General features: G+C 41.7%; 1 protein-coding gene across 3 annotated transcripts; it reads right to left on the bottom strand.

Annotated features, from left to right (window-relative positions):
- Positions 1 to 381: 381 nt before the first annotated feature.
- MED18 (mediator complex subunit 18) lies at positions 382 to 4,380 on the bottom strand. Of its 3 annotated transcripts, none has more exons than XM_027864613.1 (3): positions 4,294 to 4,380; positions 2,358 to 2,443; positions 382 to 1,917 (listed from the first exon to the last, which is right to left on the bottom strand). In XM_027864613.1, exons 2-3 carry the CDS (start codon positions 2,428 to 2,430, stop codon positions 1,364 to 1,366), a joined length of 627 nt encoding a protein of 208 aa, XP_027720414.1. In that variant the 5' UTR covers positions 2,431 to 2,443; positions 4,294 to 4,380; the 3' UTR covers positions 382 to 1,363. The 3 variants fall into 3 exon arrangements, with proteins under 3 accessions (XP_027720414.1, XP_027720417.1, XP_027720416.1); XM_027864616.1 differs by lacking the exon at positions 4,294 to 4,380 and adding an exon at positions 4,117 to 4,209; XM_027864615.1 differs by lacking the exon at positions 4,294 to 4,380 and adding an exon at positions 4,078 to 4,180.
- Positions 4,381 to 20,965: the final 16,585 nt, after the last annotated feature.

Raw genomic sequence — 20,965 nt, 5'->3', positions numbered from 1 at the left:
AAAATTTAAGTTGGTCAGTTCTGGAGGTAGAAGGGAACTAAGCTCCTCCAGTCCATTCTCACACAGTTTAGATATAAGGAAACTTAAGCCCAAAGAACATAAGTGACCCTAAGTCTAAGGTCAACAATTAGCGAACAAGGGAGCTTAGACTATAACCACACAGGAACCTTGGAGAAACACAGGAAGATTTTTAGCAGACTCACACTTATCCACAGCCTGTATTCTCTCTCATAAGGCTACACAGTCTGTGCACTAGAAAGAATAAATTTAATTAAAAAACAACAAATAATTCTTGGGGAAAGGTTATATAAATTGGTGCGCAGAATGAAGTAAGCAGAAGCAAACGACAAGACATAAAGTAAAGGACACTGACAATGAAACCATCATTTAAAGGAATTGTTTAATTAATCTGAGTAAATAAAAAAAAACTAATAATGAACTGGGAGGGACAGATAAGGAAATAAACGTTCCGCCTTCTCAGTGGGGAGGCATTGGGCTGTCAGATACAGTCACCTGGAGAAGTCTTTTTTGCTTATTTTCTTGCTTACGATGGAGGTTTTCGGAGGTGAAAGGAATATCCAGAAGAGACTCTGACTTGAAAATAAGGAGTATGCATAAAATACTAAAAATAAACATTCTTTATGTTAATCACACCATGAGCTATGCCTGCTTTTGGCCTCACAGGATGTGTAGATTTCTGCATGTTTCTATGGTAGGTAACAAACTTGCAAATGGTTAGGGTGGAAATAGAAAGGAGAATTAGAAACTATGGACCCACTGCTTTACATGTTATTTTACCATATGACATATACTCACTGCCTTTGGTCTTAAGATACTCTCACTCAAAATTTTAATGGGGAAAAACTGAATTAATACCTTTCCTTTGCCTCCAAAAAAACTGGTTTCGTTCACCCTCTTTTTCCTGTGCTAACAGAAAAGGGTTATCAGAATGAAATCCAATCAAATTTTAGGTGAGATGTCATACCATCAAAACGGCACTGCTAAATATTTGTCACAAGGGTTTTGTTTTTCTTTTGTATTTCCAGAAGAGGGAGAAAAAGTAAAGGTTTGATAACTGAAAAAAATAAAATGTAATTTTTAAAGATGACACTGCTGATACAGCCCAACAAATAAGCTAACTGAATGGCACAAAATGACTGGACTTTTCATTCCAAAGAGATGGAAGCGCACCATGCTGAAATCTCCACAAAAGGAGATTGGAGGTCCAGAGCTCAGGTAAGCTCCTAGGACCCCGGTTCTTAAAGCGAAGAAGTCCAGTTTTTGTTGTTCAAGGATATTTATTTTGAGTCTTGGTTTCTATAATGCAAAAGAACAGACCCCAATGTTAGGCATTCCCTTTCTGTCACATTAGCCTTTTGGGGTCTATCTTCTCCAAGTGAACCAAAGGCTTTAGCTGTTCAGCAAAATTTCTCATGTCGTCAGAGACCATGTCCTGTCCTGCTGGTGCCACAACACTTAGCTCCACAAGATAGGAGAGGGACAGAGCCTCCGTGCTATCTGTGTTTCCTGGCATCAGGATGCGGAAAACCTTGTAAACCATGATTTTCATAATACCTTTTCGAAACAAGTGACCCTTGGCAACAAACTCATGGTCCATTCGGAAGCCCATCTCCATCAAGAAATCAGTCAGGTTCTCTGACGTGGCAATGTCTACACAGTTACGTACTAGGGCATGGCGGTTCTTGTCCCCCATCTCAGGTTGTCCCAGGTACCGCAGATGCCAAGGTGCCCCTGTCTTGTCCATCGATCTCCGGGCCCTTAAAACAAAAGGGCTAGCTTGTTGCCCCTTTAAGAGGAACACCATTTCATGGTCCAGAAAAGTCTCAGGCTCCATGTTGTCACACAGACCCCGAAGTCGGTGAATGAGGCTCTCCAGACTGTGATCCAAAACACTTCCTAAAGGGAAGGAAAACATCATGGAACCTCACTTTTCACTTCTGTCAGGAAACAAAAAGCTGAAGGGGCATGACGGAGGACCAGAATTCCTAGGAAGCTCCATTAAATCCTAAACGTCATTCTAGCTTTCTACATTCTAGATAACCATCTATAAAACAAAAATACAACTTACTTGTAAGAGACCACCTACTCCAGCCACCCCTTTTACTCAGAAGTCACTGAGCCCCGGAGGCTACTCAAGAGCCTTTCTGAGTCTGAGTTTCCTCCTCTAAGGTCACAACCACTTAGAGGCAAAGCTTGACCCAGAACCCAAGGTTCCCATTACCCACTCTAGAACCATACACACTTAAGCTGCCTTATCTCCTGGCAAAAATGTTTATTATAATTGATTAAAAAAAAGGACAAAGTGGGTGATATATCCAATTCTTAGGCTAACTTACCTTGCAATAAATACTCCATCATATTAATAGTGCCACCTGTTACTGGCATCATGGTGACTGGAGGTGCCTCCATATTGTCAGCTTCCCTGGGTGATAAGAAACAAAAGAAAATCTGATTCAGAAGGGATGATCAAAGATTATAGGGTACACCTATTGGAGATCACTTGTTGGGGACCGCTCTGGACAAGGTCACCACAGGATCACTGGATTACAGAAGTGACAGGACCTTACAAATCACCTTGCCCAACAACCTTATTTTATTTTTTTAAATTTTAAAGTAAAAATAATGAAATAAAATTAAACCACACATAAAACCATAAACTTCACTTTGAGAAAAAAAAAGCATATATCATCTTTAACAAAATCACTAAAACATCCTGTTTGTGTTCCCTTATCTTTTTTTTCTACTTTTTCTTATTTTTATATGTTTGAAGTTATACTAGTATACATATTGTTCTGATTCTGCTTTCTTATCTGGGTATCACTTTATATAAGTTCTCCCACATTTATTTACATGTTCTATATTTGTATTTTTATGGCACAATAGAGCACACTTTGCTTGGAATTGGGGGACTTTTGTTTGAACTGTGTCTTTAATATTTACTACCTATTGGGACCATGGGTATATGAGCTAATCTCTTTAAGTCTCAATTCTCTGGTCTATGAAAAGGAGATAACACTCTTCTTACCTACCTTAGAGGGCTATCACATGAGCAGTGCTTTGTAAACATTACAAAGTTAAATGCCAGTTATTATTACTACTTGCTATTGCGTTAATAAAACAGTGATAATAATAGTTAGCACTTATGCTTTACAAATAATACATTTGACATTCACAACTCTAGGAGATGAGTGCTATTATTATCCCCATTTTACAATTGAGGAAAGTGAGGCAGAGAAGTTCAGTGACATGCCCAGTGTTACACAGTTAAGTGTCTAAAATAGAATCTAACCTCAGGTCTTCTTGACTCTAGGTCCAATACTCAGTCTTTCCTCATTTCTTCTACTATAGCTTTTCTGATATCCCCAATTGAACATTTCTCCTTAGTGGGCTAGGTCTGGATCTCTCTTCTGCTCCCGTGACATTGAAACTTGTATTATAACATCTGCCTACATGGCACCTCCCCTCTAATAAGAAATGTTATCTTTCATCTCTAGCTACAGAACCTAGAAGCACTTCTTGCACACAGCAAGCTCTTGATAAAAGTTTGTTGTTGAACTGAATCACTAGACTTAGATCACTCCCTCACAACTGAAAAATAGTTTTAATATAAATCGTGTTAGATCTGGGAATTATGATAGACATGGGTCCCACTCCTGCTTCTGACCCCTTAATACCTGTGTTTCCCTAGGCGATATATTTACATCCTCTATATTTCCTGCCACAGGCAAATCACTTACACCTTTCTGAGCCTCAGTTACCTTATCTGGAAAGGGAGGGGGGAGAGAGTTGTGAGACTTGAATGAGAAAAATCCTAGGGGGGAAAAAAAACACAAACCCTAGGGCCAACTAGGTGTTGAAGTACATGTACTGGGCTTGGAATCAGGAAGACTCATCTTCCTGAGCTCAAATCAGGCCTCAGATTCTTACTAGCACTGTCTAGTCATAAGAAGGCCCTAGGTGCTAATTCTACCCAGTTTATTTTGCTGAGGAAGAAACCTCGGCCTGGAGAAGGATGCTCTTTCAGGCCGTCCCCCACACCCTCACCCCCGCACGCACAGGAGGGCCGGGATCAGTACAGAATGTCTGAAGACAAACCACGCATGCGCCGCAAGAAGCGCGAGGCTCTTCGCAGCCCGAATCCTCAGGGCTGAAGGCGCTACGGTTCCAAGGCCGGGCCAGCCCGGGGAGAACTTCGGCTCGACTCCGCTGCCCACAGCCCTGGGGCCGAGCTCCCTCCCCCTCCTCGCCCGCTTCCCGGAAACCCGGACGCACCGAGGCCCGAAAGCCCGTGGTCCTCGCTCCCAGGCCTTCTAGTCAAGCCGCAGCCGGCTGGATGTCCGGGTGACTGAGCGCGAGCATGCGCACATGTCGGCTTTGTGTCCCCGGGAAATTAGAGCATGCGTAGTGCGTGGCCCTTGAGTACGGAAGATGGCGGCTTCCAAAGAGAGTGCGCTGTGAAAGGCGCCATTCAATTCCTATCCTCCTGGAATCGCAAAATCTTTAACTTGAAAGGGACAGACCTTAGTGGTCATCTTATTTGACGGAGGAGGAAACAGAGACTTAGAGAAGAGAAGGGACTGTACCCCCAGTTTCTCTTTAAAGTCAAGACTTTTTCCTCTACAAAATCCAACATTTATTAAGTGCTTCCAGTATGCAGGCTGGGACAATAGTCCAAGTGCTCAGCTGTACTTGGATTCAGAGATCTGGGTTCAAAAATCCTGCTTTAGATACTTAGTCACAATATGGAAATATATTTAATACGATTGTACATGTATAACCTATAGCAGATTGCTCACTGTCTTGGAAAGTGGGGAGATGAGGGAGGGAGAGAGAAAAAAAAGTTTGAAACTAAATATATTATAAAAATGATTGTTGAAAACTATCTTTGCTTGTAATTGGAAAAAAAAACTGTTAAGTGGAAAAAAGTAAAAAATAACAAGGCCAAAGTCTGCAAAAATAAAAGGATACTTAGTCACTTTGACCCTAGACAAATCTTGATGAACCTCTGCCAACTTCAAAGTATAGCCAAGTTACCTTGTACAAAGGCTCAATTATCTGGCAGAGGGAGCTCCCACACTGAAGGAATCAGAGATTCTTATAGAGATGCCTGCTGAGTCCTAGTGGGTAAGCCTTTGATCTCTCTGAGGGGAAACAAGATATAACTAGAACAATTGTCCTCTACCCTAGTGAGGTCACATCTGCTGTTTCTGAACTCCACCAAGTTTATCCCCCTGAAACAAAGCCACCTCACAGTTCAATGGGCTAATTCTACACATGTCACTTTCTACTTTTTGTAGGGATTGACTGTACCAACATTGTTAGTTATATGTAACCAAAGTTTTGTTATCTTTTAGTGTTGATCCTAGAGGCAATAGGGAGCCTCTGGACTTTACTGAGTAGGAGGTGACATGGTCAGACCTAAGCTTTAGAAAGACCACTTTGGGAGCTGAATAGAGGATGGAACAGAAGGGAGAGAGACCAACCAGAAGGCTGTTCCAACAGTGCAGGTGAGAGGTGATGAGGGTATTCACTACGGTGAATTCAAAAAAGAAGCTTTTATGTGAGAGATATAGTAAAGATAGAAATGACAACACTTAGCAACAGATTGGATATGTGAGGCAAGTACAAGTAAAGGATATAGGATGACACAGAGATTGGAAACCTGGGTGACTGGGAGAACAGTGGTACCCTTGATGATAATGGGGAAATCCAAAAGAAGGGATGTGTTTAAGGGAGAAACATTGGAAAAAATATTTGAGGGAACTATAGGACATTGTTTGAGATGTCTAAGAGGTAGTAAGTAGGCCAGGTAGGGTGGCACACCTTTGTAATCTCTCCTCCTGGGGAGGCTGAGGTTGGTGAATCACTAGAGCTCCAGAGTTCTGAGTAGTAGTAGAGCTAAAGCAAATCCAGTATCCCCCCAAGAGTAAAAGGCCACCAACAGTGAAGTTTGCCCCGCCGAGTGAAGGGCCACCAGTCTGTCTAAGAAGGAGTGATTCAACACAAGTCAGAAACAGAGTAGGTCAAAACTTCTGTTGCCAACAAATAACAGAATCAGGAAGAGATGGGGTGACTTTCAGCCCCGATAAGATGGTTACTCAGTCTAAAAAAAAAAAAAAAGGCAGTTAGTGATACAAGATTGGAGGTCAGGAGAGATTGTGGCTAAATAGATAGATTTGAGAATAATGAACATAGAGTTGATCATTGAACCAAACCTTGGGAGCTGATGGGATCACCAAGTAAGATAGTTTAGAGGGAGATGAAAAGAGGACCCATGAAACCCTGATTTCAGGACATCCAAAATTAGTAGGCATTGCCCAGAGGAAGATTCAGGAAAGTAGGAGCAGTCAGATAAGAGGAGAACCACATCATAAAAATCTAGAGAGGAGAGAGTTCAAGAGGAGCTGGTGATCAACAATGTCAAAAGCTGCAGAAACAAGGAAGGATGAAGACTGAAAAAGCCATTAGATTGGGCAATTAAGGTATCATTGGTAACTTTGGGGAGAGCAATTTTAGTGGAAAAAAGGGTCTGGAAGCCAGATTTCAGAGAGTTTAGAAAAACTGAAAGGAGAGGAAAGGGAGGCAGCTATTGTTGACAGCCTCCAACTGTCTCCACCCTACAGCCAAAATCATCTTCCTAAGGAACAGTTTTGCCCATGTTTCTCTCCTGTTCAAAAATTTTCAGTGGCTCCCTGTTGCTTTATCAGCTAAAATACAAACTCCTCAGCTTGTTATTTAAGGTCCTCCACAAAGCACAATGCCTTGAACATAATAGATATTTGATTTAAAAAAAAAAAGGTTGTTATTACCTTTCACACCTTATTTCACACTACTCTCCTTCATATGCCCTATGTTCCAACTCAACCGGACTGCTGGATGTTTCCTGATCTCCTCCTATTCCTCCCAGCCTCCATGTATTGCTTCGGGCCGTACGCCACACCTGGAATGTATAATCTCTCCATCTTCATTTATAGAAATCATTCTCTTCCTTCAAGGCTCAGTTCAATTATCACCTCCTCTGTGATTATGGGGAGCTTTCTCCTAATCCCTTCAAATGAAAATGTTCTCCTTCTTCCTTAAGTTTTCCTAGAACACCTTTTCTGGATTTGTCCTTTGCCTTTTTTTCACCTGTATTCTATCTTGTACCATACTTATCTGGGTACTTAGAATATCCCTCTGGAGGGCAGGGACTGTGTTTTTCTTTTCTTTTTTTTTTTTTAATCACTAGCATCAATTGCAGTACACTGCACATAGAGGGAAGGATATGAGTGGTGTGTGTTAGATTTGGAGTTCAGAAGACACAAATTCAAATCCTGATACTTGCTGTGTGGCCATGGGCAAGTCACTAAACTTCTCTCACTCTGATAATAGTAAATGTCAGTTTTTGTTAATAAATATTGGTTGATGTATGGTAGCAAAAGATGTTTCCTTTCAGCAAGCATTTATTAAGAGCTCATTATATGCAAGGCACTGTGCTAAGAAAAAGATGATGCAATCTCTGACCTCAAAGAGCTTACATTCTACTAGGGAGGGGCATACAACATATACACAGAAAAACAGTATTTTGATAAGGGAAAGCACTCTACCAAGCTGGAAGGGGAGTGGTGGTCAGATCAGGTTCCGTGAAGGAAGTGGTTTGGAGCTAAAGCTGGAAGGAAAGTTAGCTCTGTAGAGTTTAGAGGAGACCCAGAATGATTGGGATTTGCTCTAGGCTTTGAAAGGAGGAGAAGAGGACATTTGAGGGTGGGGAATAGCTAAGGCACCGAGAGCAAAAGGTAGAGAATGCAAGTTGTGTTCTAGGGACAGTAAATAATCTAATCTTCCTGCTGTAATTATTTATATAAGGGAGCAGTGGGAGATAAGACTGGAACTTGCAGGTTAGGACCAGTTGCCAAGGATCTTAAACGACAAACCAAGAAGTCTGAACCTTATTTTGCCAGTAGTCTTTGAAGGTTTGGTAGGGTTTTTTGTTGTGTTTTTTTTTTTTTATTTAACAAAGGAGTGATGTAATGTAAGTTGTGTTTTATGAAGATAAATCTGGCAACTTGTGTAGGATGGACTAAAAGGAAGAGAAGCTAGAAAGGAGGAAGAGCAGCCAATCGTTTATTAAATGCCTACTACATGCCCAGCAGTGAACTAAGTGATCCAGATAAAGGCAAATGACAATGCCTGCCCTCAAGGAACTCCCAGTCTACCAGGGGAGACAATGTGTAAACAACTATGTAAGAACAAAATAGACTGGGAAAAATAAAGGAAAGAATTAAGAGAAGGAAGTCACTAGAATTAAGAGGAGTTGGGAAAGGTTTCCTGTGGAAGGTGGGATCTTAGTTAAAGAAAGCCAGGAAAGCCAGCAGACAGAGATGAAGGAGGGCTTTCCAGGCATAAGGGACAGGAAGAGGGTATTGATTGTAAAGTTAATTGGATACTAAATGAAAGCAAAAAATTTATTAGGGCTGCATTTACCTCAATTAATCAATCTATCCATCACAGACTTGGAACTAAAAAAGATCTTAGAAGTCGTCTAGGCCGATCTCCTAATTTTATGGGGACCCAGTGGGAAGAAGTAACTTAACCCAAGTGCTAGGAAAAAAACCTAAGATATAAATAAAACTGCCTCTATCTTCAAGGTGCTTACATAGTGCTGGAGGAAATGGGATTTACACAGATAAGTAAATACAAGGTAAGGAGGATGAGAGAGCACAAATAACCCGGCAAGTGGGAGGGGAGTGGGGAAATAATCCCAAGCAATACCCTAGTACAATCTCAGAAATTCTCAATGGACCATCCATACATTCTCTCAAGAGGCTGATTTCATAATCTACTACTTCAAGGCTTTCGGTTTCATTGATGTAGTCATTTCCTCTATTGGCCTAAATAATTTATCACCTGGTTGGGGAAATCTCCTGGCAATTAGCCTCTCTAAATTGAACTAAGCATAGTTACCTCTGTCCTAAAATTGGGTATTGGAACAAATTAGTTGGGATTATCTGAAGGGAGCATGACCAAATCAACCCAACAGAAATGGTGCTGGGATCTGGAAGGTAGCCTGTCCAAAAAGCCCCATAGTACCAGTGTGTTGTTGCTGCAGCCACAGAAGTCAATGTTTATAGGTTGTTTTTGATGGTAAATTTTGCTTAGGGTTTGTTTGGGTTTTTTTTTTGGCATTTTTTTGACTGCTTTGTCACACTTGCATTATTTCTGCCATCGTAATTTGTGTATTTAGCACTTAATAATTAACTATCAGCAATAGCTTTATTTTAATCTGTTTTCATTTCTGTGTAATCTCTTCTCCATGATTTTTAACAAAAATGTTAACTAAGATCAGACTGAAAAAAAAATCCCCAATCCCATCTTCTTTCTCCTGTAACCCTCTTCTCAAACCAGCTTGTTGTTTCTTGTCCTTTATGTATGTGTGTATACATGTGCATACACACACACACACACACATATACGTATACACAGCAATCAAGGTTAAGTGACTTGCCCAGGGTCGCACAGCTAGCAAATATCTCAGGTCGCATTTGAACTCAGGTCCTCTTTATTCCAGGGCCAGTGCTTTATTCACTGTGTCACCTAGCTGCCCTGCTATATCCTTTGTTTTCACATTACATCTCCTATCCGAAGAACTATTCCTTGTATCAAAGAATTTTTAAAAAAGGTGGAAGGAGCAGGATAATAAAACTAGTCAGCATATCAAACAAGTTTGACAGTATCAATAGTGCTCCATGGGCAGCTAGGCAGTACAGTGAGTTGGTAGATCGCCAGCCAGGCCTTAAGTCAAGAAGATTGATCTTCCTGAGTTCAAATCAGACCTCAGACACTTAGTAGCTGTGTGACCCTGGACAAGTCATTTAACCCCGTTTGCCTCAGTTTCCTCATCTGTAAAATGAGCTGGAGAAGGAAATGGCAAATCGCTCTACTGTCTTTGCCAAGAAAACCTCAGATGAGGACACAAAGAGTGGGACATGACTGAAAAATGACTGACTGAACAGACAGCTCCGTATCCACCATCCCCTACCTCTACAAGGAAGAAAGTAGAGTACATTTTTCTCTCTCTTTTTTGAGGTCACCCTTGGTCATTGTAATTATGCAATGTTCAGGCCTGGTTCTGTTTACTTCAGTTGGTGTCTAAAGCCATTTTCAAGCAACACTGATCAATGCCACACAATATTGGTGGTTTTTGAGAATAATACAGTGGAAAGAGCGCAAACCCTGAAGTTAGAGGGCCTGGGTTCAAATCCTACCTGTGATGCTTATAGCCTAAATGACCTCCAGAGAGTCGCTTTGCTTTCTACTTTCTACTTTCCTCACCCATAAAAAAGGGCAGATGAACTAGGCGGGCGTCTGAGTTCCCTTCAAGTTCTAGATCTACAGTGCTGTGAATATTAAGCCTGGTCTTATCCCTGGGCTCTGGATACACTTGGTCAGATAAGCTCATGAGATTGGGATGAAAGTCCAGAGTTGTTAGGATTGACCACATACAATCTAGGTCTGGAGAAACAACAATGATGCTGCTGATCCCTAACGTTTATATAGCACTGACTGTCTGCCAGGTGCCACTGGACTGGTTTGAACTCAGAAGTTCCTGACTCCAGGCCTGGCATTCCATCTGCTGGGCCACCAGCTGCCCAAGGCGTATGAAATCCCTGTTCTGAATCTTGTGGCCTGGGATCCATGATTAAGCCTGTCTAAGCCTCGGGTTCCTATACTCATTATCTCTGGTTTATCTTTTATATGGCTAGTTCATACATCGTGGTTTGCATAATGTCTCCTCCATTAGCTTGTGAGCTTCCTGAGAGGAGGGACTGTCTTATAATAATAATAGTAGTTAATATTTATATAGCACTTAGTATCAGGTACTGTGCTAAGTGCTTCATCATCATCATCTCATTTGATCCTCACAACAACCCTAGGAGGTAGGTACTGTTATGATCTCCGTTTTATGGATGAGGAAACTGAGGCAAATAGGGTTAAGTGACTTGCCCAGGGTCACACAGCTTTGGTTGAATTTGAACTCAGGTCTTCCTGACTCCAGGCCCAGTGCTTTAATCACTGTGCCACTTAGCTGCCCCTTTGACCTTTCCTTGTATCAGAAGTGAATAGCACAGTGCCTTGAACATAGTAAGTGCTTAATAAATATTTATTGACTGACTGAGTGACTGACTATAAAATAAGGAGGGTAAGACCATAACATTCCATAAAATTCAACATTTATCTATTTATTAAGCTCCTGCTATGTGCCACTGGAGATACAAAGACAAACATATTCCCTGTGCTCAAGTTTAAATTGTATTGAGGAAGACAAAAATATACAAATATATAAATACAAAATATATTCAACATAGATACAAAGTAATTTAAAGGGGAAAACATTAGCAAATGGAGTGATCAGAAAAAGCTCCTTGTGTGTGGAAGGTGGTACTTTGAGTCTTTTATATTTTAAAGGCTCTGACTTTCTGTGTTCCAAGGACCCTCCTAGCTCTGACATCCTGTGTTTTAAGGCCCCTCCCAGCTCTGACATTCTGTGTTCTAAGGGCCCTCCTAGCTCTGTCACTCTGTGTTCTAAACTCCCTCCCAGCTCTAACATGCTGTGTTTTAAGGCCCAGCTCTGGCACTGTGTTATGAGGGCTTTGACATTCCGTGTTCTAAACTCTCTCCCAGCTCTGACATCTTGTGTTCTAAGACCCCTCCCCAGCTCTGACATTCTAGGATTGGTTGAATGAGGTATTTTTTCTTCTCTTTTCCTATAACAATATAATGACTTATATTTGTATAATCCTTTGAGGTTGACAAAGTCCCAGTGGGTAGGTAGTGCCTGTATTAATATACCCATTTTACATATGACTCAGACTCAGAAGTCTTGCCCATATGAACTCCCAGCTAGTAAATCATAGGATCATAAAGTTGAGACTAGTACTTGCCCTTTCCCCTATGCCCTACTGTCTCTCTTTAGGGGTCTTAGCGTGGGTCATCATGTTTAAAAACAAACAAACAAATGAGCTAAGAGGGGCATTGGAGGAATGGATTTTTTTGGATAAGAACTTGTTTCTGGGGTTTCGATTAAGCTTTAATAATTAGTAATAATAACAGTAACAACAGCTACCATTCCTATACCGATACATTTGATCTTCACAACAACCTCATCTGAACTAGGTCCTATTATTATAGATGAGGAAATGAAGTTTGAGGAAAGTTAAATGACTTTCCCAGGGTCACAAAGCAAGGAAACATGTGAGTTAGGAATTGAACTCAGATTCTGAACTTCCTAACCCAGAGAGGGTACCATCTCCACCACCTGTGTGCCTCAGGCCACCACTCTAGAAATTCTTTCAAGATACCTCATCCAAGGTGTGGTCTGGCTGAAAGCTCTGGCAAGACTTTTTTTTTTTTTGAAGGATCAAATAATCTGTGATTTCATGTTGTTTCCCCAGGTAGAATATAAGCAGGGCAGGTACTCTTTTCTATTTATATTCTCAATGCCTAGTACATTGCCTAGTACACAGTAAGTGCTTAATAAATGCTTATTGATTGACTGTGTTGAGTGTTGGAAATTCCCTTCCACCAAGGTAACTTGGTAACCCATCTGTAACTTATTGCCTCGGAGAGTTTCCAGGGGCACTGAGAGGTGAGGTCCCTTACTCTTCCACTCCCTCTTCCAGCAGAGCCTGGGTTCCAGTTATAGAAGCATTAGGATGATGAAAACTTGAACCTGGTAACGAAAAATAATCTGTATTAAAGGTGATAAAGATTAAGTGGTGGAGTTCCCATTTCAGTATGTGTGCATGGAGGGGAGCACCTGCAAAATCCCTGGGAGATACCATTGATACAGGGACCATCTGGCATCAAGAGCTTGTTCATATAGAGACTTCAGTAAATTACTAGGGAAGTCCCTTTGTTTTCAGCCTAGAGAAAAACATGTTGCTTATACAAGGTAGTGTAGCAGATAGAGTCCCAGACTTGGAGTCAAAAGCAACTGAGTTTGAATACTGTTACTAGCTGGGTAACCCTGGGTGAGTCACTTAACCTCTGTTTACCTCAGTTTTCTCAACTGTAAAATGAGGATGATAGTAACCTCCGTCTCATAGGGTTGTTGTATCTGTTGTACTTAGTAACTAGGTGGTGCAGTGGATAGAGCCAGTGGATTTAGTCAGAAAGATTGGAGTTGAAACTCTGGCTCAGTCATTAGTTCTATGACCCTTGGCAAGTCATGTCTCCATTTGTCTGCCTGCATTTCATCATCCATAAAATGAGGGTAATAATAGCACCTACCTCCCTGGCTTGTTGTGAGGCTCAAAAGAGACCATATTTGTAAAGTGCTGGCTCTTATTACCTAGCTGACTTTGGGTCTTCATACAGGGTTCATTTCACTACAGGTTAACACCTGGCTCTGGAGCAATCAGACTATCAGAGCTGAATGGGACCTCAGAGGGGGAAAGGAATAAGCATTGATATAGTACCTACTATGTGTCAGGCACTGTGCTAAGCACTTTTTACAAATATTAACTCATTATTCCTCACAATAACCCTGGGAGGTAGGTGCTATTATTGTCCTCGTTTTACAGTTGAGGAAACTGAGGCAACAGAGGTTAAGTTACTTGCCCAGAGATCTCACTCAGTTTAAGTGGCTCATTTTAGAAATGAGGAAATTAAGTCTCAGAACAGAAGGGACTTGCTCAATATCACATAGCTAGTAAGCTGCAGAACTGGAACTGAACCGAGGAGGCTTTCTGCTGCTTCATCTAGAGACTCTTTCTGCCAAAACTAACTCTCTCTCAAATTTCCTATTGCAAAAGTTATTCAACAAATCCAAAAACTATTTCTCAAGCAGCTATTGTGTGCCAGGCACTGGGGGTGACAAGAAGAGCTAGCATTTCTGTAGCATTTTATTTTATTTTATTTTTTGCTTTCTTGGTCAGGCAATTGAGGTTAAGTGACTTGCCCAGGGTCACACAGCTAATGTCAGGTATCTGAGGCCGAATTTGATCTGTAGCATTTTAAGGTTCACAAAGTGCTCTACAAATATTATCTCATTTGATCCTCACAGCAATCCCTTGAGATTGGAGCTATTATTTTTTTAATTTCCTTTTTTTCTTTTTTAAGGCAATTGGGGTTAAGTGACTTGCCCAGGGTCACACAGCTAGGAAGTGTCAAGTGTTTGGTCTGAGGTCGAATTTGAACTCAGGTCCTTCTGACTTCAGGGCCAGTGCTCTATCCACTGTGCCACCTAGCTGTCCCTTAATTTTTTTTTAATTTTCTTTTTTTTTTGATTGGAGCTATTATTGTTCCCATTTTACAGCTGAGGAAACTGAGGGAGATAAATGACTTGCTGGAAGGTCTGAGACAGGATTGGAACTGAGATTTTCCTGACTCCAAGTTCAGTATTTTATGCAGTGCACCACCTCAAAGAGCATCCAGTCCACTGGATGAGCTGACTTCTTTTTGTATCACCCACTTTGTTTGCATCTCACTTTCATCTAGTATCATGCCTACTTTATACCTCCTCCTTCTCCCTCAACAACATCGTGGAGGATTTATTAAGTACATACTAAGTGCCAGGCATTGAGCTAAGGACTGAGGATTCGAATAAAGGCAAAAACATGGTCACTGGGCTTAAGAAACTCACGGTCTAAAAGAGGAGAGAGCAAAAGGGACACAACCATAAAATATGCCTACACATCTGAACATCAGTGTAATTGGGAAGTAAGATCTCAGAGAAGAGGCACCAGCAGGGAGCTGGAAAGGTAGGGAATGCTAAGAAAGGCAGTGGAGGAAGAGGGAGTTGAGCTGAACCTTAGAGGAAGCCAGGGAAGCCTGGAGGCAGAGATGAGGATCAGATGGATTTCCAGGTGTGGGGGACAGCCAGAGATAATGTACAGTCAGGAAATGGAGTGTCTGGTGCGAGGAATAGCCAGTGTCACTGGATCACAGAGTATGGGGGTGGGGTGGGGGATGGAGTAAGGTATAAGAACATGGGAAAGGCAGGAAGAGGTCAAGTTATGAAAGGATTCTAAAAGCCAAACAGAAGGTTTTACATTTGATCTGTAGGTAATAAGGAGCAAGAGTTTGAACTTGTCATCCTCCCTATAGGGAGCCTCTTGTTAGATTGTAAGGTCCAGGGACTGTCATTCCCCACTCCCCCATTTTGGTAGCTCCAAATCAGGGCCTAGTCTTTTGGGAGCTGGGGACCAAGGAGCCTGCAATATGTACTTTGTTGTTGTTGTTAATTATTTTTCAGTTTCCTCAAACTCTTCATGACCCCCTTTGAGGTTTTCTTGGTAAAGACACTGGAGTGGTTTGCCATTTCCTTCTCCAGATACTTTGACCGATGAGGAAACTGAGGCAAACAGGACTAAGTGACTCACCCAGGGTCCCACAGCTAGGAAGTGTCTGAGATCAGATTTGAACTCTGGAAAATGAATCTTCCTGATTCTAGGCCTGGTGCTCTGTGCGCTATGGCATCCCCCAGCTGCCCCGCATGGCACAAAGCTGAGCTAAGTAAAGGCTTCTTGATTGATTTTTAGTTTGCAACCTGACATCATGCAATCCCTGTCCAGAAAAGCAAGAAGGGTGAGAGTGAATAGTGTGCATTTCTCCTCTTTCAAACTGTCTTGTTTTTTGTTTTCTTTAAATTCAAGATCATTGGTTAAAAAAAAAAAATAATGTTTTTCTAATTTGGAATCTCACGACTCCAAACCATGATTGATGTGGCATGGGCTCAGGAACAAAATTAGCACCAAATCTGTGGAAATTCTAGGGAGGTAGATTTCAGCTCAAAATAAGGAAGCATTTCCTAAGAATTAGAGCCATTCTGCAATACAGCTGGCTGACTGCCTTGGGAGCAGAGACACAGGCAGCCCAAAGTGTGCCCAGGGCAAATTTGTTTGGAGGTGCGGGACCCAAAAGAGACACAGAACTTCTGAAGATAGAGTGGGAGCAGCTGAATTAAAAGAGGGTGTCCCATCCCATAGTAAGTCCTCATGAGATCAGTTGTACCCTAGGTCTCCAGAGGATCAAGCAGTTCAGCTGAAGCTAGGGAATAGTAGCACTCTGAGGCAAAGGTCTTTATGGACTCCGTGGTTATGGTTATGGGCTCCATGTGTGAAGGAGTGAATCAGAGAGGTCCTAGAGGGTGGGAGGTTAGACCAGATGACTTCTGAGGTCTCTTTTAGGTTCGACCGTCTAATATTCTCTGTGCCTTAGTAATGCTGTTCCTTTGTGTTTTTTTCTATTGTAATAATTACAGCAGTCTTATTATTAATAGTAACAATGAGGAGCATGTACTAAGCAGTAAAGGAGAGAGTTCCTGTCCTCAGGGAGTTTGCTGGCTAGGAAGCTAGACAGAAAAACATCTACTTGTATTTCTGCTGTGTCCAGTTCAATGGTGACTAAGGAAGGGTTCAGCTACCAAATGATGACAGATACCGCCAGAGACTTAATCTTATTTAATCCTTTTAATCTTAAGGTGGTGGCCTAAAAAAGTCTGATGCAAAATATTGATTGGCTCTTTTAATTGCTCCTTTCTACTCACTGAAGCCAACCCAAGCCAGCCTCTGGTTGACCTGATGTCAAGGTGCCTCTAGGGAAGGGACAATAATAGTTAATGTATTACCTATCTCCCTAAAAGATTAAAGATTAGCCCTGGTTTAGCTGAACTATAACTGTCTGTTTGGGTTTCTCCCCTCCCAGGGCTGTCTGGGGAAGGCAGCCTTTAGTTTGATTTGTTGTGGTTGGTTTTTTTGATGGGGATATTTTACTCCACTTGTTCTTGGCCTTCCTGCATGTTTGGGATTTCATTTCAGGGGAATGACCCTTTAGAGGGATCCCCTATAATCCATTTTCTTGCAATCCTCTGGAAATTTCAATCCCTACTTGGTTTGGATTTTGTAAACTATGGAACAATAACAGTACTAATCATAGTTGATATTACTATAGCACTTTAAAGTGTGCAAATAACTTTTTATCTCATTTGACCCACATCACAATTCTAGAAGGTTGTGGCTATTATTATCCTCATATAGACAAGGAAACTGAGGCACATAGAAATTATGGGACTTGCTCAAGATCACATAGTGTTACAGGTGGGATTGAAACCCAGGTCCTTCTGACTTCAAATCACTTCATGTGGCCTGGAGGCTGCAGGTTCCTCATCCCTGATATAGAAGACAGAGGGCTGGCCTGGGGATCAAGGAGACAAGTTCAAATCCTGCTTCAGACACTTTTTAGTTGTGTGAACCTGGGCCAATCACTTAACCTCTCCCCACCTCAGTTTTCTCATCTGCAAATACTGTAATACTCTACTGTAGGGGTTCACTGACCCTAATGTAGAGTCAGTTAACTTAAAATTTTTTTGATTAACTATATTTCAATATAATTGATTTCCTTTGTAATTCTATCTTACATGCATTAAAAAACATTGTTCTGAGAAATGATTCACATGCTTCATCAGGATGCCAAAGGGGCTCATGACACAAAAAAGGTTAAGAATCACTGGTGTAATATGCACAAACATAAACACAAAGATTAGGACTAGAATCTCTTAGGGAAAGTATATATTTATTTATGTATGTATGTATGTATGTGTATATGTGTATAAGTATATGTATATATTAATACGTATTCATAAATATATCCAATGCTCAATTGTAGCTTTGGGGTAGTGGGTAGGGGGGAAGAAGGGGGAAAAAAGAACAAAGCAAAAGGTATACAGCAGAGAACTAAAGAAAACCTACAAGGAAGCAAAGAAGAGACGGACAGTTTTCAACATAACGCACAGTATTTAATATATAGGCTTTCTAGAAATGAAAAGGTATTGCTATGTGTTTTGAATTTTCTCCTATGTTCTGCTGTGCACATGACTTTTTTTTTGTTTTTTCTTATTTTACATTTAAGTTTATAATGTTTCTTTTCTTTTCTTATTATGTATTCAAGTTTTAGTACTTGTCTGAAATAAAAATTAAAAAAAAAGAATCACTGCTCTAGTAGTTATTTGCAAGTTGTCTTACTCAGGGATCTGGGATCTCATCCATGTAATTCCTCCTGTTGATACGGATCACAACCCAGCCCTACCTGCTCACTTGTGTGCCTCTTGTCCTTGTTCTTCCATAAATTTGCTTCAGGCAATCCATCCAACTTGCTGGAACCTTTCTTCCTCCCTCCCTCCTTCCTTCCTTGCCTTCCTTCCTTCCTCTCCCTCTGTCCTAACATTAATAAATGTTTCCTAACACTAGAAGCAACAGGGAGGGACAGGAGGTGGCATGTGCCGAGTAAGCAAGTAAGTTAAACTACCATCACCTCTGTCACCACCTCTCCTTAGACTTAGAGACAGCCCAGGACCCTGAGTGCAAAAGCCCCAGGAAGAGCAGTGCCATCCGTACTACTGGCCCTGCTGCGAGCCCAGCTCCCATACCCCCAGCCATCATCTAGGCTAGGGAGTCAGCCTGTGTAAAAATGTAACCAAGCAACTGCTTCTGAAGGTGCTAGAGTCCTTTGCCTTCTCAGAAGCCACAGCTACCTAAGTCTATGAAAACAAAGTTGTCACTACCAAATCTCTCCACTAATGGAGGTGGTTAGGTGGCACAGTGGATAGATAGTGTGTTGGGCCTAGAATCAGGGAGACCATAGCTCAAACCTGGATTCAGATATTTACTAGCTATGTGACTTTAGTAAATCACTTAACCTCTGTCAGCCTCAATTTCCTCAACTATAAAATGGGATTAATAATGGCACCTACCTCACAGAGTTTTGAGTGAGAATCAGATGAGATAATATTTATAAAGTGCTTATAAGGCACAGTATGTAATACATAGTAGGCTCTTAATAAATATTTATTCCCTTATTCTCAGGCTTGAACTTTAGATTACAGATGTAAGGCATTCTGTAAACCCATAATATCCCACCTCTGCGAAAGAGGGAGGGAGGTACATTCTTGTTTCTTCTCTAGGGCCAAATTTGGTCATTATTATTACATAGTGTTCAATTTTTTAAAAAATTCTTTTCATTTACATTATTGTAATCCTTTTATGTATTGTTTTTTCGCTCCACTGATTTCACTTTGCATCAATGCATCATTTCATACGTCTTCCCATGATTTTCTGAATTCTTCATTCTCTTTGCTTTCTCACCTCACAATAATATTCCATCATGTTAATGTGCCACAATTTGTTTAGCCATTCTCCAATTGATGGGCATCTGTTTTGCTTCCAATCCTTTGCTACTACAAAAAGTGCTTCTATACGGTCTGGCAGAAACCAGACTGACAGCTCACACCATGCACTAAGACAAGCTCCAAATGGGCATGTGATTCAGACACAAAGGGTGACCTCATTAACAGATTAGAAGAGCAAGGAAGAAATTACCTGTCCAATCTATGGATAGGGGAAGAGTTCATGACCAAACAAGGGATACAGAAGATTGCAGAATGGAAAATTAACAGCTCTGATTACATATTTGTAATAGGTTCTCTTTCTCTTGCATTTTCAATGGGGGGGAAGGAGGTGAAAGAGAGAGAATTCAGAGCCCATTCCCAAATTGCTGTCTAAAATCTAAATCCTTCATTCTGCAAAAGAAGAAACTGAGACCCAAAGAAAGGAGGTGGTTTGCTCAAGGTCAGACAGTTGGTCGGTGGCAGGGTTGGCACACTACCTTAGTTTTCTTAACTCTACCCAGACCTTCTCTCTGTCTCCAGGAACACATGAAAAACAAATACAGAGTAATAAGAATGCTAACAATACAGGGTCATGTGAAAAGACCTTGGTATTAGCCTCAACTCCTTACTGCCACTTGCTTACATATCCAAATTCATTCCCCAAACTCAGAGAGCCCTTAGAACACAGAATGTCAGAGCTGGGAGGGCCCTTAGAACATGAAATGTCAGAGCTCAAGAACCCTTAGAACACAGAATGTCTGAGCTGGGAGGGCCCTTAGAACCTAGCTGTTCTGAGCTGGAAGGGCCTTAAAGTTCATCTTTTCTAGCCCTCTTGTTTTATAGAGAGGAAACAGTCCCAGACAGGGGAAACACCTTGTTTAAATGACACAGTATGGCAGTGATTAACCCTGGCAAATGTCTGTCTCTGCACTTGTGCAAATCCTTTGCAATTAATACTTCCTATTTTATAGAAGAGGAACTGGGCCATGTACAGCAGGCTTTTGCTCAGGTCAGTGAGAGAGCTTGCCATGGGCTCCCCAAGGCCCTCCTAGGTTGGCTGGGCTTTGGGTAGCTCCACTTCCTGGCTCCAGTTTCCTTTTTTTACCTGGCTCTGACAGCATTCCCTCATTTGTTCCCTGGGGGAGGAGAGACACACTTGGTAACCCACAGTGACCCCATCAGCCTTCTTGACACACAAACGAGTTGTGAAACAACCTGGGTGGTGACTCAGCCCCACGGCATATTCCTCTGGTTGGCTTTGACTGGGACTGTTTTGCTCTTGGACTGAGCTCCAAAAGGACATTTTGTTTAACAAACAGAATGCTTGTCAAGCCCTCTGTGATGCTGCCCAAAGCAGAGCGTGAACTCTGGTCCCACAGGTGTCATGGATGATTGGACCTGGGTTGTGGCCTCTGGTACATTGTCTCCTGGGTCTTGCACCTGGCCTAACTTACCCTCTCGTGCTCAGATGTCAGGAAAGAGGAGGGTGGCTTGGAAAAGGGGGGAGCCTGGGGTGAATCCTCCAGCTTCTGTCTCTTTACTTGTTTTTGCTCATGTTCCCTAGGGCTGACCTGCTTTTTCCCTCTAGCTGCAGTGAGAAAGAACATTTGCTCACCCCTTACTGGTCTGAGAGGAGACATATGGGCAGTCAGTCCGTATCCTAGTACTGTAGCCATGCCAAGTGAATGGAAGCTTCTAGCATCATCCTTTGTGCCTGAATCCCAGGGTCTCAGAGTTCTAGGGGGCCCAAGAGGCCATCTAGTTCCTCCTGTGCCTCACCCAGAGTCTTCTCTTCAGTTT

Source organism: Vombatus ursinus, unplaced genomic scaffold (genome assembly GCF_900497805.2).
Source record: "Vombatus ursinus unplaced genomic scaffold, bare-nosed wombat genome assembly UNPS02014775.1, whole genome shotgun sequence".
NCBI lineage: Eukaryota > Metazoa > Chordata > Mammalia > Diprotodontia > Vombatidae > Vombatus > Vombatus ursinus.
Note: the sequence above shows the minus strand (reverse complement) of the source record. Positions and strands in the feature narration are given on the sequence as shown.